Here is a 27,643-nt window from a genome sequence, read left to right as displayed (position 1 = left end):
TCAGTGGCATAACCAGCACAGCCACTAGCACATCCGAGATGGCCATGGAAGCTACCAGGTTGTGTGGTACTCGGTGGAAGGTGCGTACCTTGAGGATGGTAGCCAGCACCAGCAGGTTCCAAGTGAATGTGGCCGCAGCTAGAAAGCCCAACAAAGTCAGGACTAGCACTCGGAAAGCTGAGAGAAAAGGCCGACTAGGGCGCAGGACTTCCGTGTCCAAGCTGCGGTTAGATTCCAAAGAGGAGGGAGTAGAGAGAGAAAAGGAGGTCAAGTTTACAGGCAGATCCATTGCTGTCCCAGGACACCTGTGTTTAGACTGTGTTGCCACCGAGCCCACTGAAGTCAATCTAGATGTTTGCGACCGATGGCCAATGGAGAGGATTTTGCTAAGAGCCAAGAACCTGGCCTCAGTCTCCACCCAGTCAGAGTCCGGAGGAAATTGTAGCAGAGAGGAGGGTGCTGGGCTACAAGCAGCACAGCCCAGGTATCCTTAGAGATATGGAAAGCGGACTCAAGGGGCTGAATCTAGAAGCCAGGGCCCGCCTTTGCTATCACATGCCTGCTGTTCCTCACCTAGGCGGAGACTGTTGTCTGGTCGCCTGCAGCGAAGCATCCTTGGGGTCGGCCCCCGCCCAGTGCAGGGTGGATGCCCAGAACTCAGCTAGTGCGTCAGAACAGTCGCTGGTTCAGGGTTGCTCCTTGCCCACCTCCCCCCTCTCCCGGCAGTGGCTCCGAGGGGTGGGGGTTGGGGACTGGAAGCCACGTAGATACCTGCTTTCTGGAAATGGCCTTCTGCCCTGTCCTGATCTCTCTCCACCGTGCCTGAGGCTGCTGCTCCGAGAGGGCACGCTGGCGCGCCCACCCAGACCTGCCTTAGCAAAGTGGGGCTCCGGCACTACGTAAGGAATCAGCTGATGAAGTCGCCTCTCTCCACCCCGCTCTCTGCATGGGAGTATTCAGCACTGGCTCTGTGTGCAGCTCAGTGCTTGGCGCTGTCCACGGTGCCGCTGCCTATACCAGCACGCAGCTTGGTGTCTATCCACAATTCAGTTGCTCTTTACCACTGGGTCAGTGGCCGGGAATTAATTAGTAAACTTTCCTAAACCCTTTCTCCAGCACTCATGCTCCCTCTGAAGGTGATTTTGAGACTTCGAGCCATTTGCTTGAAGTACAGGTGTCCTGGGTTAGGCTAACTAACTAACCAACCAACTAACCAACTAACTATCTAACAGCCTACTGTTGTTCCCTTCCAGGTTTCCGTATGTGGTTGCCTCCTAACTCGGTGAGCTCGGTGGCCTCACTTAAAGAGTAGTTTGCTTCAAAGGAGAAAGATTGATGACTGTTGGAGATCGGGTGCTTGTTTCCTGAGCTTAGAAAGAGGCTTACAGGAGCCTCTCTAGTGACTTGACAGACGTTTCTATGGAAAGGAAGCTGGAGGGAATGGCTCAGCCATTAAGATCATTGGCTGCCCTTGCTGAGAACCTGCTTTGGTTCCTAGGACTGACTCACACAGTGGCCCACAACTGGCTGTAACTCCATGTCCAGGGGATATGATACCTTATTCTGGCTTCCACAGGCACCATGTACAAGCATGTAAACATACACATACAACAAAAACAAACCCTAAAGAAAAAAAGAGAAAATCTCTACGGCACTTGAAATGCTTAAAACATGCTTGAAAAGTATTGAGACAGTCATGATGGTTCAGCCCTTAATCCCAGAACTTGAGCTTGGGGCCGGTGGAGCTCTGTAAGGTCAGGGCCAGCCAGGGCTACACAGTGAGACTCCGACTCAAAAAATAAATGAAATAAAATTTAAAAAAATTACCCACGCATGCTTGTAAAAATATCAAAAGGTCTGACCTAGGAGTTTTCATAGTCGCAAACATCTAGAGCTTTGCACATACTAGGCAAAGAACACTGTCATTGAGCTACAGCCCCAGCCCTCAAGGAGAGAAGCAACTGCAGAAAGCTGTCTCTCTGCATGTGCACTATGGCTTATGACACCCACATACACACAGTACACACAGGAGCTTGTATGTGTGCATAATAATAATAGTAATACATAAATAAGAAGACATGGTAGTACACATCTGTCATCTCAGCACTGTGGGCTAGAGGTGGGCAGGTCTCTGAAGTGTCCTGGCCTACCTGGAGAGTTCCAGGCCAATGACATAAAATAATGTGGACAGTGCCTACAAAATGATCAGAGAAGTTGTCTTCTCTCTCTCTCTCTCTCTCTCTCTCACACACACACACACACACACACACACAATTAGCCATTGACCCTTGGTAGCCCCATCACCTTTCACTGGATTTTCTTGGATCAAAATTTTCTGCAACAACACTAAGGTAATATTTGCTTTTTTACAATGTTAATAGCCTGTTGGTGGTATAAATGTGGGGCATGCTTCTGTTAAGGAACGCTATGTACATACTTACATATGTGTTGGCCAGAACTGGAAGTATTTTAAAATAAATAACAATGTTTTCCTTAAAAGAATTATGGACAGATAAGCTACCATTTTTCACACTTGCATATACAGCAGATATTTTCTTTCAAAGGAGTGAGGTAAGCCTTTAAAGAAAAAAATTGCCAATAGTTTAGAACATTCAAACCCACCTTTGGAAATCTGGCAGCTTACAAGTACTTAGAGACCCGTGAGTCAAGGTTGATGCTAAAGTTAATGAATGCAATTCTTTTTATGTGGGGCTGGAGAGGACTCAGGCTCAATTTCCAGCACCCAGTGGCAGCTTACAACTATCTGCAGCTCCAGTTCTAGTAACTCCAGCTCCAGAGGCTCTGATACCCTCACACAAACATACATGCAGGCAAAATACCTATGCATGTGAAATAATTTTTTATAGATTATACACATGTGGTCATTATATGCATATGTGATCACATATGCATCAGATCCCCTGGATCTGAGGTTACAGGTGGCTGTGAGATGCCTGATGTAGATGCTGGGAACCAAACTCAGGTCCTTTGGAAGAGCAATACATGCTCTTAACCATTTAACCATCACCCCAGTCCCGTGATACTGCATTATAAATGTGTCACCATCTGGAAATTCTGAATAATTCAATAACCCAAATGACTATGGGTTGGTATGACAAATTCCTGAATGGGATTTGGTCCAGTTCAAAAGGCAAAGTGCCCATTAGGGTTCTTGTGTGTGTGTGTGTGTGTGTGTGTGTGTGTGTGTGTGTGTGTGTGTGTGTGTGTGCAAGTGCTGCAGTACAGACGTCAAGGTCAGAGAACAACTTTTGGGAATTGTTTCTCTTCTTTCACCTGTAGGTTCTGGGGCCAGACTCAGACCATCAGTCTGCAGCTGGGACCTTTTCCTGCTGAATCTTCTCCCTGGCCCAATGATGGTTTTTTATCTAACAGTAAGAAAAGGTATGTAGTAAGAATTTAGAGCCCACTATGCACAACCGGTTCAGAGATTAATACTTGCTAAGTTTTGATATAGCATCACAGAAGATGTCCACAATTATCTGAAAAGTCTATTTAAATTCTCCTCTAGTTTTCAGCTGTGATTGAGGGTGCATTGGCTTTCCCAACTGAAAAGAAAGTAACATTTCACACCAGATGGGTAAAGGGACAGATACAAGATTTCAGCTGTCTTGAAGAGATCCACAAAAACGTTAAACAAGTAATTTCAAGTTTTGGAAAATATTTTATCATTTATATAAATATGTGATGGTTTTATTGTGTTGTTTTATTTTTAAAAATTAATAGGCAAGTATGTTCTGAATTTCCCCACTTAAGTGCTAGTACATACCTGTAGACCCAGTTCTCAGGGGGAGAGGCAGGGGGATCAGGAGTTCAAGGTCTGTTGCCAGATAATCTACTGGGCTCTTTGGGCTCTCCAAAGTTAAGTGCACAATGTAGCAGCAGCAGCCTTGTCTTGAGAATGCTTTGTAGGCAGTGGGATGCAAGTCTAATGCAAGTGAGTGTTCCTGGCAGGGGGATAATGCTCCTTGATGGGCAGAACACTCTGTAAGCTGCAGTATGTTTCAGGCGTATGAATGAGCTTCCAGATCCCTTTCTGTGCCCTTGTCTGGCCTCTCCTAGAGGACAGGTGTGGTGGTTAGTATGAATGGCCAAATCACTTATGAGGCAAGCCTCTAGGCATACCTGTAAAGGACTGTCTACATTGAGGTTAGATGCTGAGAATGTTGGTGCTAATTGTGTGGAAAGATGCCTTGATTGTGGGTGGGACCATTTCCTGGGTAGGCACCCTGGACTGTATAAAGGACTGGAACAGCCCGAGCTAAGCACTTTCTTCCTGGCTGAGCATGAGACAGGACCGGCTGCTTCAAGCTCCTGCTGCTCTGACCTCCCTGCCTAGAACTGTGCTCTGGACCTCCCTGTTTATTGAACTGTGGAGCAGAATAAACCCCTTCTTCCTTAAGTTGCTTTTTTTTCATAGTGTTTTATTACAGCAACAGAAATGTAATGAAGATACAGAACTTCAGCTGGTGAGGATTCACAGATTCCTTGGGGAGTGAGCTTCTGCCTAGCAAACTATGCTGCACCAGTGAGTTGCCTGCCCAATTTCTATAGTGCCCCAACCCCTTTGCATGGATGTGGGAGAGCTCTGACAGGCCATTCTTGCTGGGAGGTACCTGCAGGATTAGCTGAGTCCCAGTTACAAACACATGGTGACCAACTTGTCACCTGCTATCTAGCTTTCCCTAAATCCTTGTGCATTCCCAGCAGAACCCACTCCCAATTCTACACCCCAGAGAACACACTCTAAGTCAGCAAGTGAAGCTCCTCTATGGAGCTTCACTTGTTATTAAAAGGTGGGTCCTGGATTGGGTTATAGCTTTCATATGTGAGGACCTGCATTCAATGTTCAGTATTGCAAGGACAAAAAGGGGTTGCTGAGGTGGCTCAGTGGGTAAAGACACTTGCCACCAAGCCTAATGGGCCTGAGTTCAATTCCCTGGGCCCATATTAGAGAAATAACTCCTACAAGTTGTCCTCTGACCTACACACATATACACAGTCCATGGCATGTATTGTGTTCCTCAAACAAAATAAAAATAAATGTTACCATTCAAAAATTAAGATGGGGACTAAAATCCCACTAACATTTTCTAGAGTGAGTGGTAAATGCACACACTAAGATGGGAATACATGTAAAACCCACGTGGTAGCTAATTTTCTGAAGCACAATCCCATTATGAGGTTACTTTCTATTGGACAAAATCACTCCAATAGAATTCTGGGAAAAAGCTGTTCCACAGACATGCTAGAAGTACAGGGCAATCCTTACTGGTTTTGGTTTTAGTTTGGGGATTTTTCTGGAGTGTGAGGGAACAAACATGAATCCTCAAACTGTTGTGGCATTTGTAATATTACATTATCATTTTAGAAGGAAGGCTGCTGCTGAAGGACAGGGACAATGCCCCCAATATGCAAATGTCTTTCCCTCCTGTATCAGGTGCAGGAGCCTTAGTCCCTTCTATTTGCTGACATCCCTACTTCATCTGCACAGGGCAGCACACGGGGAGAGGAAGTGTGTGTGTGAGCATGTGTGTTTGTGTTTGACTGTTTATAACTAAGCTGAATACCTGATCTCCCTGCCTTCACCACCCAAGTGTTGAATTACAGGTATGTATCCATGCCTTGCTAGAAGGCTACTTTTAAATAGCACTTTTCATGTGTGACAACAGAGGAAAGGTATAGTAAGTATGACATTCTCTGGGCTCAAACATGTTTCCAGATACTAAAATCATGTGTAATTTGGAGGGCAGCTTACACTCGAGTATCTAAGCTGTTGTCTTGTCACCATGTGTGAAAGCACGGTCTTCAATATAGCCAAGTCATGGGGTCTCACAGAGTCCCTGAAACCCACAGCAGCAGAGGTCACAGCCTTATTCTCCAGGCTGGCAGCTGCCTCAGAATTCTCTTGGCAATATCCATTTAGTATCTGTTCCTCCTTTGCTAGTTTCTGCACCAAAACAAGTGTTTGAGGCTGAAGTGGCAGCTAGAGGTGAAGTGTTCACCTAGTGTGAGGCTCTTGGGTCCCTGCACTACCCCTTACCAAAGTCTCAGATCCCAGCCTTACCTAGCTGAAGTAAATGGAGAAATACAGACCATGAGCTGGAGTGCTACATTGTTTATCTGGTAGATGTCACCAGGAGTGGAGAGAGGACTCCAAGGGTTTGATTTTCACGAGATGAATGAAGGATTCCAGAAGACACAACTAGACAAAAATGGCCCATTGATTTGGGGCACTGTCGGGTCAAGGGAGCCAGATGATCTGAGTGGGGCCAACTCACTGGGAAAGTGTTGATAAGGCAGCTTGGGAAAAGCCTGCACTGTCTTTGCAGTTGGTAGGGGGAAAGGAATCTAGAGACAGAGTGAGGTGATGGTGTATGGATTGACTGTGTGTGCCAAAAGCTGACACGATGAAAACTTATTCTCTTAACTCTGTGCTAATGACACATGGACGTGGAGCCTATGGGAGATGACTAGGTTTAGATGAGTTCATGAAGATGAGGTCTTCTTGATAGCAAAAGTGTCAGAGAAGCAGGGGTCTGGAGAGATGGCTCGGTGGTTAAAAGCACTTGCTGCTCTCACAGAGGACCCAAGTTTAGTTCTCAATATATGTATCAGGTGGCTCAAAACCATCCACAGCTTCAGCTCCAGGGAATCTGATGCCCTCATCTGGCCCCCACTGGAACCTCCACTCATGTATACAAACCCCCACACAAACACACAACATATACATTAAAAATAATTTTTTTTAAAGAAGAGGATGACGACTTGGGGATGTAGCTAAATGCTGCATGTTTGCCTAGCTGTACAGTGCCCCAGGTTCAATTCCCGACAAATGAGAACTGTCTGTTTCTTTCACATTAAGTGCTACTCTCCACGTGTTGTGCAAGAAGACCCTTGCCAGCCAGCCATCTGCTCTTTATAGATGAGTCAGTCTTGGATGTTTTGTTATAGCAGCAGAGAAGAAACTAAGACAGATGTGTAGTGTCTCAAGCTAGAAAACTCAGAAGGAGTTTCAGACCCAGAGACTATCTTTTCCAATGGGAAAAAAGAGCTAATATCTGGGTGATGGATGGGAACCTAGGAACAAAAGGGTGCAGAAACCACAGTGTGCAAGTATCCTCCAAAACTTCAGGGAGCTGACCAACTCAGCTGTAACTGAAGCCAGGACCTAATGATGTAATCAATCCCAGGGAGAGCTTCCAGACATCCCAAACCTGAGATTCCCATGAGGTCAAATGTTCCTTTGCCCTCCTGGCTGTGATGGACGATGTTGATGATTAACTTGGTTGGATCTAGAATAACCTGGGAGACAAGCCTCCAGACACATCTATAAAGGATTGTGTAGATTAAATTTGCCTCTAAACATGCCTGTGAGGAATTATACTGATTAGGATAACTGAGGTGGGAAGACCCACCCTAAATGCAGACAGCAACATCCCCTGGACTGATGTCCTGAGCTGAGTAAAAGGGAGAAGTGACAAGGCCTGGGGGATGCTCAGTGGTTAAGAATGCTTTCAGCCAAAACTTAGACTCTGAGGTCCTAGTACCCAGAGAGTGGAAGGTAACAAGTAATTCCTGCATGTCTATGCACAACTCCTCTATACACACACACACATACACACACCACATATATGTGGGGCGAAAAAGTAAGTTGAAAAACCAACATTCATTTTTCCTTGCTTCATGACTGCACACATAATGTGATCAGCTGCCTCAGATTCCTGCCTTCTTGATTTCTCTGTCATGATGGACTCTACCCTTGAACCATGAGCTAAAATAAATCTGGCTTAGTTAGGGTTTCATTGCTGTGAAGAGACACCATGACCATGGCAACTCTTATAAAGGCAAACATTTCACTGGGGCTAGTTTACAGTTTCAAAGGTTCAGTCCATTATCATCGTGATAGAAAGCATGACAGCAACCAGGCTGACATGGTGCTGGAGGAACTGAGAGTTCGTTCCAAAAGCAGCCAGAAGGGGACTATCTTCCAAAGGCATCCAGGAGGAGCCTCTGGGTGGAACTTGAGCATAGGACCCTCAAAGCCCACCCCCACAGTGACACACCCTCTCCAACAAGGCCATACCTGCTCCAACATGGCCATACCTCCTAATAGTGTCACTTCCCATGGGCCAAGCATATTCAAACTACCACATTCCACTCCCTGGCACATATAGGCTTGTTCAAACACATGAGTCTTTGGGGGACATACCTAGCCACAGCATAGTGAAAAATACATTTAGTCCAACTTCAAAAGGCTTCATAGTCTATAACAGTCTCAACATTGTTAAAAGTCCAAAGTTCTCAATCATTTGAGATTCATGCAATCTCTTAACTATAATTCCCTATAAAATAAAAAAGCAGATCACACACTTCCAACACATCATGGCACACGATATACATTACCATTCTAAAACATCATAGTGAGGAAAAACTGGGCCAAATCAAGACCAAAACCATCTGAGCAAACTCCAAACTCTGCATCTCCATGCCTGATGTCCAACTCCTTTCATCTTTGATGACTGCAGTTCACTTCTTTCTTGGGCTAGTTCCACTCCCTGAAAGCACTTTTCCTCAGTGAGTATTCCACAGCTCCGGCATCCTTAACATTTTGGGGTTTCTAAGGCAAGTTCAAATTCATAGATTCTTGTTCCAATGTCTGAGATCCAGACATGATCTTCTTGGCTCCTCTGAAGGGCTTGGATCACTTCTTCAGCTCTGCCCTCTGTAGCACTCTAGCTCTGGTTGACTCCACTCCACTGCTGCTGCTGTTCTTGGTGGTCATTACATGAAACTGATATCTCCAATACACTGCTGAAACCAGGCTTCACCAATAGCCTCTCATAGGCTCCCTTCATGGTGCCAAGCCTTAACGTTTTTGCATGACCCCTTCAGCCCTGATCTGTCGATTGAAACTGAAGTTGCACCTTCATTAATCACCTTTCCTGGCCTGTCACTGGGCCAAGTCTCAGCTGCTCTCCATAACCCCTTCATTGCTTTCAAAATCAGGACCACCTGGGTGATTCTTACACATTACCAAGTCTAGCTGAAGCACAAGGTACAACCTTGGTTATTTCTGGAACACACCTTCTCTGTGTTCTCAGAAAATGCTTCCCAGAAGATTTCACTTCAGTGATGCTGGTCTCTTCCTAATCACCGTTAATTTATCAGCTTCAGCTCACCAGCATCAAAGTCCTAGTAACTCCTTCTACTTTCTAAAGCCAGAGCCACATGTTCAAAGTTGCTGAGTTCTGCTGCTTTCTGGGGCTGGAACATGGCCCTCTTGTTCAATTATACCATCACCACGCTTCTGTTTTCCAACTCTGTCACTGCATAAGCTTTGACTGTCCTGGAACTTGCTCTGTAGGCTAACCTTGAACTCAGAGATCTGCATGTCTCTTGAATGCTGGGATTAAAGGCATATACCACCACACCTGCACCTAAGCCTTTTTAAAACCTTTTCACAATATCTTTATAAGCTCTGTATTGTGGTTCATTCCAGATATAGTCAAGCTGACAACCAAGAATAGCCATCACAATCAATCCCTTGCTAATTTGGCACATAATTATATCATGGCTGGAAGCATGGCTTTGGTTCTGGAAGAGCCAAGAATTCTACAGATTTACCTGAAGGCAGCCAGGAGGAGGATTTCCTCTGCACTGGGTGGAGCTTGAGCACAGGACCTCAAAACTTACCCCCACAGTGACACACCTCCTAATAGTGTCACTTTCCATGGGCCAAGCATATTCAAACCACCACATAACCCTTTCTTAAATTGCTTGTGTCACAGTATTTTATCATAAAGACAGGAAAATTACTAAGACACTGGCAAAGGGACCACCGCCATAGCCTTTCTGGACGAAGGCTGAGAAAAGTGGCACTTGTGTTTTATTTTGGTAGTGAGTTTTGAGACAATTCTCCTATGTTGCCCTAGCTATCCTGATACTTGTTATTTAACTCTGACTAGCCTTGGACTTTTGGAAATCCTCTAGCCTCATCTTTCAAGTATTCAGGCATGCACAACCATGCCTGCCTGTAGGGAGATATATAGTATAGGGTACATGTGTGACCACATTTCAGAGGATCTCTTTTTTATTTTATTTTTTCATTCTTTTATTTTTATTTTTTTGTTGTTGTTGTTTTCTAGACAGGGTTTCTTTGTGTAGCCCTGACTGTCCTGGAACTCACTCTATAGACCAGGCTGGCCTCAGAACTCAGAAATCTGCCTACTTCTGCCTCCTAAGGTAGTACTGGGATTAAAGGTGTGTGCCACCACTCTGGCTGTCAGAGGATCTCTTACAAAGCGCTGAACTTCAGTCAAAAGGCATGTCTGTGGAGATCTAGGAAGGGGGGGGGGCTTGAAACACCACTGTGGCAATTTGAGTTGATTACCAGCTTCACCACCATATCTACCATGCATTCTGTCAGAGGACACCTTTATTAGGGCAGCTCTACATTTTGTTCCTATAACTAAATAATAATCTGGCATCTTGTAGTCAAAAGATCTTTTAGATCTCTCTTCCCCAATGATTTGTTACATGGATTATTGTCTGAGAGGTAAGTTCTTTCTGTCTGCAAGGCATGATTTCAGTTCAAGGAGGGTCTGATTCTGTGTGGTGTTTCCTTCTCTCTCCACCCCTTTCCACAACAGAGAGCCCCCTTTACTGTACAGTTCTATAACCTCAGAATTTAGGAGGCAGAAGCAGCAGGATTGCCTACTATTCAAGTCTATACTGGGCTACATAGGAAATCCCATGTCAGTCTGGGCTACACTAAGAGGACCTGTCTCAAAAACAAAATGAAACAAAAATACAGGGCACAAACCATTAGTCCCAGCATTTGGAGTCAGAGGAAGGGGAATCTCTGTAAGTTCATGGCCAGCTTGTCTACAAAGTGAGTTACAGGTCACCAAGGGCTGTTACAAAGGAGCCCTGCCTTGAAAAATAAACAAGCAAGCAAGCAAACAACAACAGAAACAAAAGAAGAAACTAAAACAAATAAACCAAACAGTGATGGTTAGTTTTAATTGTCAATTTGATACAATCTTAAATCACCTTTGGAAGAGAATCACAAGAGATTGTCTAGCTGGAGTTAGCCTGTCAGGCATATTTCAGGGTTCTTGTCTCAATTACATTAATTGATGTGAGAGGACTCCATCAAGGTGGGTTGCACCATTCCCTAGGCAGGTGGCCCTTGACTACACACAAGTGGAAAAGGCAAGCTGGGCAGTAGCTAGGCATTCTTTTACTGAGTTATTGACTGGTTAGTCAGGGTTATATTGCTGTGAAGAGATGTCAGTGAACCCATATTCAAGCTACCACGCTGACCATTCTTGATTCTGAATGTGATGCGGCCAGCTATTTTAAGTTCCTGATACCTTGATATCTCTACTATGATGAACTGTAGCCTGGAATTGTTAGCTAAAATAAACCCTGTCACCACTGAGTTATTTGTATCAGGGCAATTTTTCATTGTAGAAACAGTGTGGAGCCAGATGCAAGTCCCTACTTCTGCAAGTCTACCAGCAGCAGCTCAGACAAGTGTTCAGAACACAAGCCAGTGGGGGACACTACACATTCAGACTGTACAGATATTCAAAATAAGAATTCGTAAAACAGGAAAGAAAGGAAGAAAGAAAGAAAGAAAGAAAGAAAGGAAGGAAGGAAGGAAGAAAGAAAAAGAAAGAAAGAAAGAAAGAAAGAAAGAAAGAAAGAAAGAAAGAAAGAAAGAAAGAAAGAAAGAAAGAAAGAAAGACTTTAATCAAGAGGCAGAGGCAGGTGGGTCTCTGTGAGTTCAAGACCAGCCTGGTCTATGGAACTATAACAGCCTGGGTTACACAGAGAAACCCTGCCTCAAAAAAAAAAAAAAAAAAAAAAAAGAACCCAACAGAACAAACACAAACAACAAAACAGAAACAACTATATCTGAAAAGTTTATCAACTCACCCCAACCCAGTCCTGTCTGCTTTATAGTTGGTTCATTGAAATCCTCACTTCTGCATGGGTACAGGATGCAGGTAAGTTCACAATATATGCCTGGTTGGTGTGTCTCTTTATTCTTTTTAATCCGAGGGCTCCTTGACCCTCACCTTTCATCCCTGTGGTAGCTTTATTAAGGAGGATTAGCCATTTGACCTGCATACTCTGTGTCTCAACTTCAAAGGGCCAGCAGATCACCCAACTGTTTTTTGAAGTGCTGATTTCAGGTGAGTCAGCTCTGCCCAGGTGATATTGCTGCAACCTTCTGCTGACCATACTTCCAAAGCCAAAATGCTAGTCCTGAATTTTTTTTTAAAATACATTTGTTCATTTGTTGTGTCAATGCTGGGAACTAAACCCAGGAACCTACACATGGTAGGCAAACACTGGACCTCAGAGATACATACATACATACATACATACATACACTCTCTCAAATATTTGCTGGCTTAGCCTTCTCAGTGTTGTTAAGTAGGTGACAGATAAAACTGTTTCAGTGTATTAATGTCTTTGGATAAGAAAGAAAATTTTTTAAAGATTTATTCCTTTATTAAATTATTTATTTATTTGTTTGTTTTTTTTTTTATCAAATCTCACTCAGATTCTGAATTTTAAAATCACTTAATGTCCAAGCCAGTTTCTATCCTCCATGTTTTGGAATTTATAGCATTTCCCACAAACATGTTTGTTTTCTTTGCTTCATTATTTTTGTCATTTATTTGTTAGTTTGTTTCTGACAGGGTCACACTACTTAGTCTGGAACTCACTATGTAGATCAGGTTGGCCTTTAAACTGCCTGCATCTGCTTCCAGAGTGCTGGGATTAAAAGTATGTGGTGATATGCCCAGTGTGTGGTGTGTATGGCAGGGAGGGCGGGATCATGCATTCACGTGGAGGTCAGAGAACAACTTCAAGGAGCCTGTTACCTCTTCCACCTGGACGCGGATCCTGGGGTATCACACCTTCCACCCTTGTCTTGTGGCTAATGAAACTTTGTCACGGGGTTCTTGGAAAAATAAGTTGTAATGGGCTCTTAAAACCATGAGCTTAACAGTGTTAATTTTAGACTGAATAAATTTAACTAAAACATTGAGAATGCAAGGTCCTATGAGGAGCAAGAGGAAAAGAGGGTTCCAGGGGTCCCGCTTAAGCAGTGAGTAAGCCAAGAGGACCAATCAAAGAGATTCTAGAATCAGTATGACAATCTGGAATAAGAGTGTGCATCAAGATGTGGATCAAAAGCTTGTTTTGTCCAGCCTAAGTCACAGGTGTGCCTTCCTTTTCTGGATTGCAGTTGTTGTAATGCCCAAATTACTGATACTGATACTAGAGAGACTTCAGTGTTGTGAACAGTTTGCCTCTGAATTCCCTGCCCCATGCCCATCCTCCTTCCAGCCTGTGGCAAGCTGGCTGGCCAGTCCCCTAGCATTAGAATGGCACTACCCATAAAACTCCCCCTTAAGGAGGACATTCTGAGGAGACAGTGTGAGACATCCTCCCCACCTTTGTGTCTCCAAAAACCAACGCTCCTCCTGATAAACAGCAGAACTTTCCAGGTGCTTGTCCTTGAGATTTTAGAGAAATAACAAGCTCAAGGGAGACTAGGGCCTCTCATTTAAATCATGGAGAAAAGGTAGTCAGAAGTCAGGTCACAGACAGTTAGGACTGGCCATAAAATTAGAACCTGAACAGACACCCATTAACCGCCCCCCCCCTTCCCACGTCACTACCATTCCACCAAATGATTACAGCCCTCCAATCCCCTTTTCCAAAGGAATTCCTAAACTAAACTGTAAATAAACCCAGTGTTTTCTGGACTCAGGGTTGCTTGCCAGCATTCACATGGTTAGCTCCAGGCAGGCGATCAGAGTTCAAACTTGAAACAATAAAAGACTCTTTTGCGAGTTGCAGTGGACTTTGCAATTCTTGGGCTTGTCTGGGTTTCCGTGGACTCAGGACACAACACAGTCAAGTTGAAAACCAAGAATAACTATCAAAATTCACCCTTTGTCAACCTGACACAAATCATATCTTATGTGCAAATGAAAGCAAAAACCAGGTTATAAATACATCAAATATGATATGACTATCCCTCGTACAACTGCAAATACATAAACAATAATTAGGTCACAATAATGCCCAATAGGCTAAAGCTTATACAACCACAAACACATTGGAAATTTAGAATATGTCAATATCTCTTAGGAAACATCCTTTTAGTATCTCAAACTTAAATATGATAACCATGAAAATTCTTTTAATTGATGTTAAAGAAATCGAAATAACACAAAATATCTGTACACATGTATTCTTATCAAAATAAAGCAGAAACACTCATGACAATTATAACCCTCACTACTTCTGCAACTGGCCACGTGGCCTTAGATGATCTCTCTCTCTCTCTCTCTCTCTCTCTCTCTCTCTCTCTCTCTCTCTCTCTCTCTCTCTCTGTTTTTCTGTGTATCCCTGCCTGTCCTGGAACTCACTCTGTAGACCAGGCTGGCCTCAAACTCAGAAATCCCTCCCTCTGCCTCTGCCTCCCAAGTTCTGGGATTAAAGCTGTGCACCACCACTGCCCGGCTTAACTACCTGTCTTTACTGTTCACTCTGTATGTCTACCACTCTCCACAAGTGTGACAGTAGGTCTGGGCTCCCTTTATTCCTAGTTGGTCTGTGCCCTTTGTCATCCTGCTTGGATTAGGCTGTCGTCGATCCTATTAAATTTAATCCCAGGTTGTGGTGGTATGGTACTAAGAGATGCCCTCCAGGATCCCTTGCTTACCTCCATTGCGAAGAGGCCATCCAATTTCCCCATGATAATCTGGATCTGTCGCCCCTCCTTTCTTAGCCTGTTGGTTTAAGGTCCTTAGAGACATAAAATGACCAGGGGGGAGTTCAATGGAATGTTTGTTGTGGCTCCTGGTAGGAGCTCTTCCCTCTCTGGAACCAAACCTGGTAAGGAAGCTGAACTTAGTGTGTCTGCACATATGTAGTATCCTCATTTGAACAAATTAACACATTTCCTGGTACATTTGTTTGTAGCTATTAATCAAGTAAATGCCTTTCTCTCAGTGCCTTTTTAGAAGGACAACGGGAAGCAGCTGTTCAGCACCTGTAATTGGAGTTACTCCGTGACTTGGTTTTTGGTAGTCATCTGTCATTCTCCATGATCCACCTGAATTCTGCACTGACCAGACAGAGTTAAAAGATGATGTGGTTGGAACTACCAACACTGCATCTTTCAAGTCCTTTATGGTGGCACTAATTTTTGCAATTCATCCAGGGATATAATACTGTTTTTGATTCACTATTTTCTTTGGGAAAGGCTCTATTTAAGATCTATTAAAGGCTTCTATTTAAGCTTTCCAACTATAGTAGCCTTCACTCCATAGATCATGAAACCAATGTGAGACTTGCCAACCTTTAAGTATATCTATTCCAATTATATATTCTGGAAGTGAGGAAATAACCACAGGATGAATCAAACAACCTCCATAAATTACCTAGCTTTCATTATCCTCCAATTTAACTTGAGGGCCACACATTTCTTGGGATCTCAGGGAACCAGCATCAATTCAGATCCAGTATCCAATAGACCCCAGGAAGTCTGAATGTTTCCTTTCCCCAGTGCTCCCTTATAAAAGGAGTTAGGTCCCTGTCAGAAAGAACTAGAGAAAGGCTAACACCACAACTTTTATGTGTCTAATCAAGGTCCTTCCTCAGGGAAGCCCAGTCACCTCTTCATTCCTGGGTTTCTGAGTCTGCAAACTGGCTCAAGTCTAGAAACTGATTCACTGGCAGAGATTGCCTTTTGCCATGATTAAATGTAATGTTATTTTTGTTCATTTGAGAAGCTTTCTGCATAGACAGATCAAACAGAAATACAGCAGGCTTCTTACCTATATCATGTCTAGGAACACCATGAATGATCAGCATGTACCAACGATCCATACAAGTCATGCCATTGTAAAATTCTTATCATCTCTGCTAACCATTATAGAGAAGGACTGCTTACTGGCTTGCTAATACTGGCTTAGTCAGAAATCTTTCTTCCAGGACCCAGAACTACCAGCCCATGCACTGGAACACCCACAATGGGCTGGTTCCTTCCCATTCAACCACTAATTAAGAGAATACCTTACATCTGTATTTTATCAAGATATTTTATCAATTGAAGTTCCCTCCCTTCAATTATGGCTTGTGTCAAGTTTGATACCACCATTTGGTTTTTTAAAACCTGTATTGTTGTGTGTCTACTGATAAATGAAATCTGTGATATCTACTATCTTAGTTTGGGTTTTCTTTACTGTGAAGAGTCACCAGGACCAAGGCAACTATTACAAAGACAACATTTAATTTTGGCACGTTTACAGGTTCAGAAGGTCAGTCTATTATTATCAAAGGGGAGCAAGGCAGCTTCCAGTCAGGCATGCTGCAGGTAGATTTCAGAGTCCTGCAACTTGATCTGAAAGCCTCTAGGAGAATATTGGCATCCTCAGGCAGCTAGGAGGCAGCTCACAAAGCCCATCCTCACAGTGACACACTTCCTCCAAGAATGCACGTCTACTCCAAGGAGGCCACACTTTGTCGTTAGTGCCACTCCCTGGGCCAAGCATACTCAAGCCATCACTACTACTTGTAAAAGAATTAAATTAGACTTGTAACTTTCTCTGCACAAAATTGATTCCAATTAGATCAAGACCTTAGCTACTCACATGAAACAAGGCAATGGTATAAAGTAAAATAGCAAAACACTTCCTGATATAGATATAGGCCACAGTTTCTAGGCAAATCCTAGGAAGTAGCTTCAAGAATTGGCAAAAGGAAGGAACATGAAATAGTTTCTGCTCATCTGGCATGGGGCACATACCTTTAATTTACTTCCAACATTTGAGAAGTGGAACTACCCCAGCCTCTATGAGTTTCAGGCCAGCCTGAGCTACATAGTAAGTTCCAGGGATCCTGTCTCAACCAACTAACCAAACATCCAACCAAACAACCAATCAACCCACCAAAACAATGAATAAACATTCCCCAGGGAAGAACACACCAATTAATATTCCAATACTAAATTGTCAGCCCTGAAAACATATACATACAGATAACATTATCTGAAAAATCCGAAATGATTGTCTATGCAATTAGTTACACACACACACACACACACACACACACACACAGAGGAGACCACTAATTTGAAATAGAATAGAATAGAGTTGGTGATTACTGGGAGGAGAAGAAAAAAGGAGAAGTAAAATATGAAATTATATTAAAATCTTAAAAAAACAAACCCCAAATTTAAAAACAACAAACAAACAAAAAATTTGCAGAGCTAAGGAAACTACCAATAGAGTGGCTAGACAGCCTATAGCTTAGGACAAAATCGTTGCCAGCTAGACTTCAGACAAGGGATACAATCTCTAAGCAGTGGTTCTCAAGCTTCCTAATGCTTAGACAGTTTAATATAGTTTCTCATGTTTTAGTGACCCCCAACCATAAATTTTGTTTTACTTCTACTTCATAACCATAATTTTGCTAGTGTAATGGGTTGTATTATGAACATCTTTGGACGTAGACATTTGACTACGTGGTCTTAACCCATATGTTAAGAACTACTGATCAAGAGTATATATAAAGGATTATGAAGTTAAACACCTTAAAACCCTCAACTGCCAATCAATAAATAGGCCAAAAGAATGAAACTGACTATTCTTTTTTTTTTTTTTTTTTTTTTTTTTTTTTTTTTTTTTTGGTTTTTCGAGACTGGGTTTCTCTGTATAGCCCTGGCTGTCCTGGAACTCACTTTGTAGACCAGGCTGGCCTCGAACTCAGAAATCCGCCTGCCTCTGCCTCCCAAGTGCTGGGATTAAAGGCGTGCGCCACCACGCCCGGCTGAAACTGACTATTCTTAAAAACAAAAAATACAATCATCCGCACATATATTTTCAGAAAGATTTAATATCCTTAGCCATCGGGAAATGTATTTGAGAGTACCCTGAGATTGCATCTCATGCCAAAACAAAACAAAAGCAAACAAAGGAATGTGGAGAGAGAGAGAGAGAGAGAGAGAGAGAGAGAGAGAGAGAGAGAGAGAGAGAAACACTCACTGTTACTGATCACTCACCTGGATGCATCCACTATGGAAGTCAACATGGTGATTCTTTTGAGACTCAAGGTAGAGCTACATTACGAACCAGATGTCACTCTTGGATATGTGCCTAAAGTTCTCTGTATCTTCTACAGAGGTGCATGCACATTCATGTTGATGTTGGCAGCTTTCACAATAACTAGAAAATGGGAACATCCTAGGAGTGTCCATCAGTAGATGAATGAATAATGAAGGCAAGCCATGCATACATATCCTACTTCCATGTAAAGAAAAATGAACACTTGGCACTAAAGGATGATGGGTAGAGGCGTAAAATATCCTTCAAAGTGAGTTAATATTGGCACAGTTTACAATTGCCATACATTCTATCTTGGATATATTGTATATCCAAGATTAAAACATGTATTTATAGTGGTAAATGTAGACAGAGGCCCGAATATTAGTGTTTTAGTTTGAGTTTTTAGATTTTTGTTGTTGTTGTTTTTACTTATTCACATTACATCCCACTTACTGCCCCCTCCCAAAATCCTTCCTTCATCCTCTTCCCATTCTCCTCTGTGTGGTTAGAGCCCCCTGGTTATCCCCTGACCTTGACACACCAAGTCTCTGTGAGGCTACCTAGGCTCATCTTCTCCACCGAGGCCTGAAAAGGCAGCCCAGGTAGGAGAACATATCCCACTTACAAGCAACAGCTTTTGGGATAGCTCCAGCTCCACTTCTTTGGGACCCACATGAAGACTAAGCTGCATATCTGCTTATTGGTTGGTGGCTCAGTCTCTGAGAAGACCAAGGGTCCAGGTTAGTTGATTCTGTTGGTCTTCCTATGGAACTCCTATCACCTTAGGCGCTGAAATCCTTCCTCCCATTCTTCTGTAAGAGTCCCCAAGCTCCAACCACAGTTTGTCTGTGGGTGTCTGCATCTGTCTGAGTCAGCTGCTGGGTGGGTCTTAGTGTGAGTCTGATTCCCAATGACCAAGGAAACTCTTAAAAAGGCAAATATTTAATTGGAACTGACTTGCAGTTTCAGAGGTTCAGTCCATTACTGTCATGGTAGGAAGCATGGCAGACTTTGAAGGCAGACTAGATACTAGAGGAGCTGAGATTTTTACATCTTGATCCAAAGGCAGCAGAGGAGGTGACTCAGTTCTGCTGGCAGTCAGGAAGAGGGTCTGGATCACAATGACCAAACTTGAGCGTATATATGAGACCTTAAAGCTCCACCTCAACAGTAACCCACTTCCTCTAACAAGGCTTCAGCTCCTCTAAGAAGGCCACACTTCCTAATACTGCCACTTCCCATGGACCAACCATATTCAATCCATCACAATTACAAAACCATCCATGAGATATAAAAGAATAGACTTTCAGCAGAGTTGAGGAAGGCAAGGGAACACCTGTTACATGAACACATAACTGAAAATACTGTGGTTGGAAGAGAATAGCAAAAAAGGGTTCAAACAGGAAGATGGACCGGAAGAAGGAACTAATCGAACCCCATGACAACTGAATACAATAAGACAATTTATTACTTCATAAACTTATCAAAATAAATACATACACTAAGAAGAAACTATTCTCACTTAGAATTCTACATAATGTGTTCAATTCTTACTCATAGGCATCTTAAAAAATTAAAGTCAGTAAAGCACCAGTCTGTTCCTTAGAGTTCCCATTTGCCATTTCTTTTGAGTAAACATCTCCTTTTTGTATGCTGAGTTCTTCACATTATGGCACTTTCCACAGTTGGCAGCTTCCCCGACCCCCTCCATCAACACTGGACTCTCAGGCCAGCCTGCAGTCTAACGCTAGGACCGAGGGGACATTCAGGTCTTTGATTCAGGGATGAGCTGCCAGACTCTGGTCAGTTTTCGGGGTTTGTTTGTTTGTTTGTGATATTTTCTTTATTTACATTTCAAATGCTATCCCGAAAATTCCCTATACCCTACCCCGCCCTGCTCACCTACCCATCCACTCCCACTTCTTGGCCCTGGTGTTCCCCTGTACTGGGGCATATAAAGTTTGCAATACCAAGGGGCCTCTCTTCCCAGTGATGGCCAACTAGGCCATCTTCGGATACATATGCAGCTAGAGACACGAGCTTTGGGGGTACTAGTTAGATCATATTGTTGTTCCTCCTATAGGGTTGCAGGGTTTTTGCTCAGAGTCAAGGACGATGTTCAGCAACACCTCCCTCAGCTTGCTTGTCTCCACTGAAGATCTATGGGCCAGCCCTGGAAGGTTTTGGAGCGGCTCTCTGGATCCAGCATGGATCCTTGTGGCTTGTGTTGGCTCACTGGGTGTTGTGGCCTGGGAAGCCAGGGTCAAATGTACCCACACTTGGCTGGGCATTGAGTCTAAGCTGCATGTCTCTAAGAAAGACCTTCTTTTGAAGAAATTCTTCTAGCTGAGGTCTATTTCTTCCCAGAGGTCATCAGGAACCATAAATACGTCCCCCACAAACATGTACTGAAGCAGTCTTTTTGTAATAATTTCTCTCCAGGACACCAATTCAGTCGCAAACTCTCTGAAGTTATCATTTGTTACAACTATACCCCCAGTCTTGTCTGCTAAGCGTAGCAGGAACTTGTCCTCATGAGAAGCAATTCTTTGCCCAAAGATCACCCAGGCAGGAGTTAAAGGTAATATCGCAAGCTCCAGGAGCTGGCTTAAGAAGTGCTGTTCTGTGACTTTAGAATCCCGATTTGTTCTCCACTGTGGGACAAACACAGTACTGTTTCTGTTGACGAGCTTCCAAAAATATTCAACTATAATCACTATGCCGCGGCAACTAAAGAACTTTTTCAGACCATGAGAAATTGCAATATTACTGCTGTCTATCACAATATGCTTCAAATCTGCTCACCCTGGTTCATTTTTTTATTCCAGCTTGTATGGTATTTTTAGGGTATCTTGAAATCTTTGAACCCCTGTGTGTGTGATGAATACATATGATCAGAGAGAGGTTCCTGACAATTGTGCCTCAGTATCCGAAGTTAGCAGTTGGGGTAGTGGCAACAGTGGAGAAAGTTGAGAATGATCCGCCTTCCATTGAAGAGAGCTAGCTACAAAAGCCAGAACGTTTTCATAGGCCGGCTTCATATTATTTGGAAGCAACGTTCTGCTTACTGTTGAAAACCTTTTTTGGACATTTGTTCTGGGGCAACCAGGAAAGCTAGTAGGGCTAGTTTCCTTTCCTCCGTTTCCTTAAGGGCTGGGGCAGTAGGTTCTGTGGGCTGTCTGTCTTGAGTCTCAGTTTTATTAGGTCCCAAAGGTGCGCAATTAAGCACTTCCTGTTCTCTTTGTTCTTCTGTCTTTTCTCTCTCAAGCCTTTGTACTGAAAAAGTATAAAAGCAAAATTCTAAGCCTTTAGGCCCAGGCTTGGGAATGTGACCTCTGTGACTCAATGCTCCAAGGTATGCTAATCATAAAACAGATAGCCACATTCCTCCACCCACCCGCTTCCTGGATTCAAAGAGTGTTCATTCAAAGAATGTGCTATTGTTAGGGGCTCTTAAACAGTCTTGAGAGATAACACGAACAATTATCAGGTATTCCTTGTGACTCTTGAGACTTTGCACTTCCTTGTGACTCTTAACTGGTATCTTTGGTATTTTCCAACAGCGCCCTTCCCACCTCCTTGAGTTGTGGTTTCTTCCTTTAAATACCCCCATACCCAGCTACTCGGGGCTCCAAGGTCCTCCACCCCTGTGTGGTGTATGACCGTGGGCCCGAGAGCGCTCTTGAATTAAAAGTCTTCTTGCAGTTTGCAGCAAGACCGTTTCTCGTGAGTGATTTGGGGTGTCGACTCTCCTGAGTCAGAACGTGGGGGAGTCCTCACGTTGTGGGTCTTTCAGTACTATCATAGATATTTTTTCTTGTTGTACAGCTATTTTTTTGTTATTGCATGGCTAGTTTTTCAATCTTTTTTGAGACTTTTTTCTTGTTGTATACTTATCTTTCCAACCTCTTTTTCGAGGAAATATATAAAGGTCACAATTGAAAGTAGGTAGGGGTTTACTCTAGTGATCACAGTTGCAGTAAGTACCAGGATGGCTTTTTCAAGTATCATTAGTATCCTGTCAACTCTTACCTTTTGTTTTAAGGGATCTGAAATTGAGTGTTCCATGTGTAATGCAGGCAAAGTCTTGCAATACAGTTAAAATTGTCCTTTGTGCTGTTTTACTGTAATTCACCTGCTTTGTTCCTTGTTCTGGGAGGTAGGTCTCCTGAGTCTCCCGGCACCCAGCAGAACCTGAGTAAACAATGTTTCTCTCCAGACAACCCCTGATGAATTTTATATGGGGCTTTCTGTCAGAGGACTCCTGTCCTCTGCTTCTTGCAATGTTGGTAGTATTTGTAGCCAATCACACTGGGCTTTTCTTCGAGACACTTGGGGCACCAGATATAAGCCAGATATACTAGATGTATTTTTTATTTGCCAGAAGTAATTGTTGTCTCTGAGGCTTGCATTTGAATAAGTTCTGCTTCTCTCTGAACTCTGGCTGGCTGGGTCAACTCAGCTGGTACAACCTAAGTCCTCTCAGGAAGACTGATTCAATTTGGCCTCTCTAGAATTCTCAAGGGATTGCTTCTCTTGACCTCAAATTAGAACATGGCAACATGTTCTAATCTTCTGGCTCCTTCTTATTTTCTGGCTTGAACTGTTTGCAGAATCGCACAAAGGAACTCAGTGCCACCAATGCCCTTTCCAAATGAACTCCCAACTCCACTCAACTAGACTAAACAGAACTCTCTCTCTCCTTGTGTTGCTCTTAAATAGTGTTTCTCCTGAGAGTTGGGTGTGTCCTATCTCTGACACATTTAGTCAAAAAAAATCAGAAAGTTCTGATTGGCCTCTTTGCCTCTCAATTTGATGTCATTGTTTGGGATTAAAGGTGTGTACTAAAGGATTCTAGCCAGAGGGATTCAAAGTATGTACTAGGGGTGTGTCTGCATGCCAATTGGATCACTCAGACCTAGAAGGTCCTGGTATGTGACCTTCAGAGCAGCCATGTTGCTGGATTAAAATTCCTTTACAATCAGGGAGAGAACAGTCCTTTGTTTATCCTACCTTGTTGCCTGGCTTGCTGGGCAAAGCTATTTAATGACCAAATTACATAGAAATCAGTTCGAATCCAATTAAATCAACTCTAGGCAGCTAAATACTGGAGGAGGAAGACAAAGACTTGAGTTCCACCATGCCCAAGGAAACTATGGGAAAAGATGCCAACAGACTTGTCCTCAGCCCCATGGTACATGCAGACCATAGACACACAGAGCCCTGTCACCCCCACACAGCACTGTTGCAGAAGGTTTGATTACACTGTGAACCCCCAAATTGTGTTGTTTACTTGAAAAGCCTGTTTCTAGTTGTGGTTGGCTCACCCTTACCACATACCTTTAATGCCTGGGTGCAGAATACAGACAAGCTCTTTTTTTTTTTTTTTTTTTTTTGAGAATGTTCAGGTATTTTATTGCTCACCTCTCAGACAAAACACACTTCCAGCCACTTTCTTCCACAGCTTGACAGTGTTTACATGTCTATGTATAGACATGGAGAGTGACTCAGCCAGGCTTCTGTCTTCTGCAGCAATAATGAAGGGCCTCCTGCACTGAGCAGGACTCCATCTCACTTCGTAGTGCACGTCCATCACAAGAAAGGTCTCTTGCCTAAAGCAAGCTAACTTGTAGCTGCTGAGCCAGTAGCATTAACTAGTGCATGAAACAGATGTCTGCTCGCCATTTCTTCTAGCGAATTTCAAGTAAAAACAAGGGCGAAGGAGGAACTTTTGTCTCGGACGGATAAGTGCCTACACGTAGTTTACAACTTAGTTTGCTTTTGTTGTTTTTATGGATTTTAGCCATGTTCATGGATTTTGGAGGAGCATATGGTACAGTATCCCACCAACAGGATAAGGCTACTGAATGTGCTATCTGCAAAAGAGCTCTTGTAATAGGAACCAACCCAACAGGTCCACCAAAAAGAAAGGTGACAAAATCTCTCTGAATGCCCATCAGGGCAGAGCTATGCTCAGAGAGTAGACAGCAGAAGATAGTCTACAAAAAACACACATGGGTTGTTAATATGAGGAAAGTTTCCCTGAAGTAAATATTTAAAAAGCCTAGGCAAATCCTCATTTTCAAAATTTGCATATTGGAAATGTGAAAACTATTTTATCCAGTAATTTCTTCAAAAACCATGTATGTTCCAACTGGATCAGTCTACTGGTCAACTAAAGGCAACTTAAATTGCCTTTAAAATTTGTTTCATAGAAAGAAGAGATATGTTTCTTAAATAAACAGTGTTATGTAAAACTGTTTAGTAATAAAGAGAGAAAGAATTGAATGAAAACCAGCAAATGGTTATCCTAAGCAGGATTATGCCTACTACCTGTGGTCTTACATTCATTCCCAATAGATGTTGGATTCAGGATTCTGAAATTAAGTTTCTATTACTTGAGCTCTAGCAAAATATGAGTCTCTGTAGCCTCAACTAGTATAATGTCTTCCTTGTCCAAATCCAGAATGACTATACTGATAGCCACCATGTTGGAAGTGCTGTTCAAACTGGCCCCTTTATGATAAGTCTGGCTCCCTCTTCCTCCCCAGCCTCTTCCCTGGCTTCCGCATCCTCCCTGATTCCCTCCACCACCTCTTCCCCCACGACCACTGCCTCATTCGCCATGGTGCTCACCATCTTGGAATCTATTGTCCTGCTGGATCCACCGCCCTGGTATCCACTTCCTGAAGATGTTTGGAAACCACCATAGCTACCATGATAACCACCAGGCTGGAAGCCCTCATCTCGGTAACCACCGTCCTGGTAACCACATCCACTTCCACCCCCTCCATCTGTCCAGCCTCCTTGATGCTTATTTCCTCTTCCTCCCCCTGGGCCACCATGGTCATAGCCACCACATCCACCTCTCCCTCCTTGTTCATGACCTCCTTGCCCTCCATATGAGAAATGTTCATAACCACCTCTCCCTCCACCTCGGCCTCTTGCTTACTGCTGGGGGCCATCTTGTCTTTTCTGCCATGGTGTCATCTCTGAGGGTGGAGGTTCAATTTCATTAGGTCTGCAACCTCTGTCAAGCACCCTGCCCATCAGCACCTTATTAATGGTACAGGCAGTCTTTTCTTTTATGAACCCACTACTTGTCCTTAAAATCTTGGACAATTCTTGTCTGGCAGCCAAAAGATAAGCAACAGAAATATTACCTGTAGGAGACAAGACTAAACGCTTTGGCTGGTAAACCTTAGCTAATTTTTCTGTCTGACTCTTAGTTCTGTCAGACCAGCCAAAGGACTGGATGGTGACATCCAAGTGTTTGAGTAGCAGCTTCCTCTAGACTTCATATTCACTGGCTATGGCTTGGTTAATGGCTTCTATCTTTTCCCAGTGGGCTGGTCCCATTGGCTTCTTCAATAACGGCTTTCCCACATGATTAGGTGGAACTTCTGCTAATGTTTCCTTTAATTTTTTTCTCAACCCCGCTGAAGAACTGGAACATAGGTATATTGGCTGGAGGTTTGGACATTCCTAGAGCAATACATATGCCTTTCAACTCTTGAAAGACCTCACTGCCACCTCCTTCTTGAGCTTCTTTGGAGGAGCATTCACACAGAGCATTCTGGCAGCTTCTAGTTCTGAGATGAGGTATGCGAGCGAAAGGAGGCAGCTCTTCTGAACAAGAAGGCGCTTGGTTATATCCCCAGATGTCAGAGAGGATATGGGCAGTTCATCTCCCCAAGTAGCCAACTCACCTCAGGCTGTAACTCTTCAGCTTCACTTGGACAGTTAGTTGACTGCACATTTTCTTCTAGTTTACAGAGGACTCTTAATTCAGACACCAGCCAAGCACAGAGTTTGGTAAACTCTGGGGAAGCAGCTACAGCAGAGACTGCCTGCAATAGTGAACCATCATCCAACAATGGACCCTTGTAACTTAGATCTTCCAACGACTCCAAGATGTCAGTCTCCATGAGGTCACACTCCATGCTATTGCGGTATTCAAATTTCTGAGTCATCAGGCTGCCCTCTGCATCAGTATTAGTCAGATGCTGGCAGAACCTCTCAAGGGACAGCCATACCAGTCTCCTGGCATTTCATGGCATCAACAATACTGTCTGGGTTTGGTGTCTGCAGATAGAATGGATCCTTAGGTGGGGCAGTCTCTGGATAGCCTTTCCTTCAGTCTCTGCTCTACTCTTTGTCCTTGCATTTCCTTTAGATAGGAACAATTCTGGGTTAAAATTTTTGAGATAAGTGGGTGTCCCTATCTCTCAACTGGGGGCCATGCCTATCAATTGGATATGGTCTCTACATGCTCTATCTCCCCTTTGTTGTGTGTTTCAGCTACTGTCATCCCTGTTGTGTCCTAGGAACCTCTTTTTCCCTGACATCTGGGAATTTCTAGTGGCTAGTCCTAGTTCTCCATCCCCCACTGCTAAATACCTCCATTCAATTTTCAGACCTCTGTACTTCTCCCCATCTCCTCCCACACCTAATCCTGCCCCCCTTTTTTTCTCCTCCTTCTCTCTCTTCCCAGGTCCTTCCCTTCCTCTACCACCTATGATTATTTTGTTCCCCCTTCTAAGTAGGTCTGAAGCATCCATACTTTGGTCTTCCTTCTTGAGCTTCATATGATCTGTGAGTTGTATCGTGAGTATTCTGAGCTTTGGGGCTAATATCTACTTATCAGTGAGTAAATAGCATGTGTGTTCTTTTGTGACTGGGTTACCTCACTCAGGATGATATTTTCTAGTTCTATCCAATTGCCTGTGAATATCATGAAGTCATTGTTTTTAATAGCTAAGTTGTGTAAATGTACCTTAGCCAGGGTCTTTTTGATTTGCATTTCTCTGGTGACTAAGAATGTTTTCTTTAGGTACTTCTCAGCCATTTGAGATTCCTCAGTTGAAAATTCTTTGTTTATCTCTGTACCCCATTTTCAATAGGTTTTTTGGTTCTCTGGAGTCAGACTTTTTGAGTTCTTTGTATATATTAGATAATAGCTCTCTATTGGATGTAGGCTTGGTAAAGAACTTTTAACAATCTGTGGGTTGCTGTTTTGTCCTATTAACAGTGTCCTTTGCCTTACAGAAGCTTTTAAATTTCATGAGGTCCCATTTGTCAATAGTTGAGCTTAGAGCCTGAACCATTAGTGTTCTGTTCAGGAAATTTTACCCTGTGCTGATGTGTTTGAGGTTCTTTCTCACTTTCTCTTCTGTAAGATTCAGCATTTCTGTTTTATGTGATCCACTTGGACTTGAGCCTTGTATAAGGAGATAAGAATGGATCAATTTGCATTCTTCTGCATACTGACCACCAGTTGAACCAGCAGCATTTGTTAGAAATGCTGTCTTTTTTCCACTGAATGGTTTTGGCTTTTTTGTCAAAGATCAGGTGACCAGAGGTGTGTGGGCTTATTTCTGGGCCTTAAATTCTATTCCGTTGATCCACCTTTCTGTCTCTGTACCAATATCATGGTTTGGTTGGTTGGTTGGTTGGGTTTTGTTTTGTTTTGTTTTTTA

The 27,643-nt window shown here is 43.3% G+C and overlaps 1 protein-coding gene and 2 pseudogenes across 2 annotated transcripts in view; all 3 read right to left on the bottom strand.

The window, feature by feature from the left end:
• Htr5a (5-hydroxytryptamine receptor 5A) overlaps positions 1–889 on the bottom strand; it is an 11,332-nt gene extending 10,443 nt beyond the window's left edge. The window contains exons 1-2 of one of the 2 annotated variants that reach the window (XM_085836548.1): positions 772–889; positions 1–221 (exon numbers count right to left, since the gene is read on the bottom strand). The exon at positions 1–221 is cut by the window's left edge and continues 452 nt beyond it. In XM_085836548.1, the coding sequence (XP_085692674.1) occupies positions 1–46 (46 nt within the window). In that variant the 5' untranslated portion in view covers positions 47–221; positions 772–889. The other variant, XM_021163901.3, reaches the window with a different exon arrangement.
• Positions 890–19,888: 18,999 nt separating this feature from the next.
• Positions 19,889–23,757, bottom strand: LOC110294163 (NEDD4-binding protein 1 pseudogene; annotated as a pseudogene).
• Positions 23,758–24,595: 838 nt separating this feature from the next.
• Positions 24,596–26,107, bottom strand: LOC110295442 (protein FAM98A pseudogene; annotated as a pseudogene).
• Between the last annotated feature and the right edge of the window lie 1,536 nt (positions 26,108–27,643).

Source organism: Mus caroli, unplaced genomic scaffold, assembly GCF_978045245.1.
Source record: "Mus caroli unplaced genomic scaffold, Mus_caroli_1 scaffold_4, whole genome shotgun sequence".
Taxonomy (NCBI): Eukaryota; Metazoa; Chordata; class Mammalia; order Rodentia; family Muridae; genus Mus; species Mus caroli.
The sequence above is the reverse complement of the archived record's forward strand: the minus strand, read 5'-3'. Positions and strand labels throughout refer to the sequence as shown.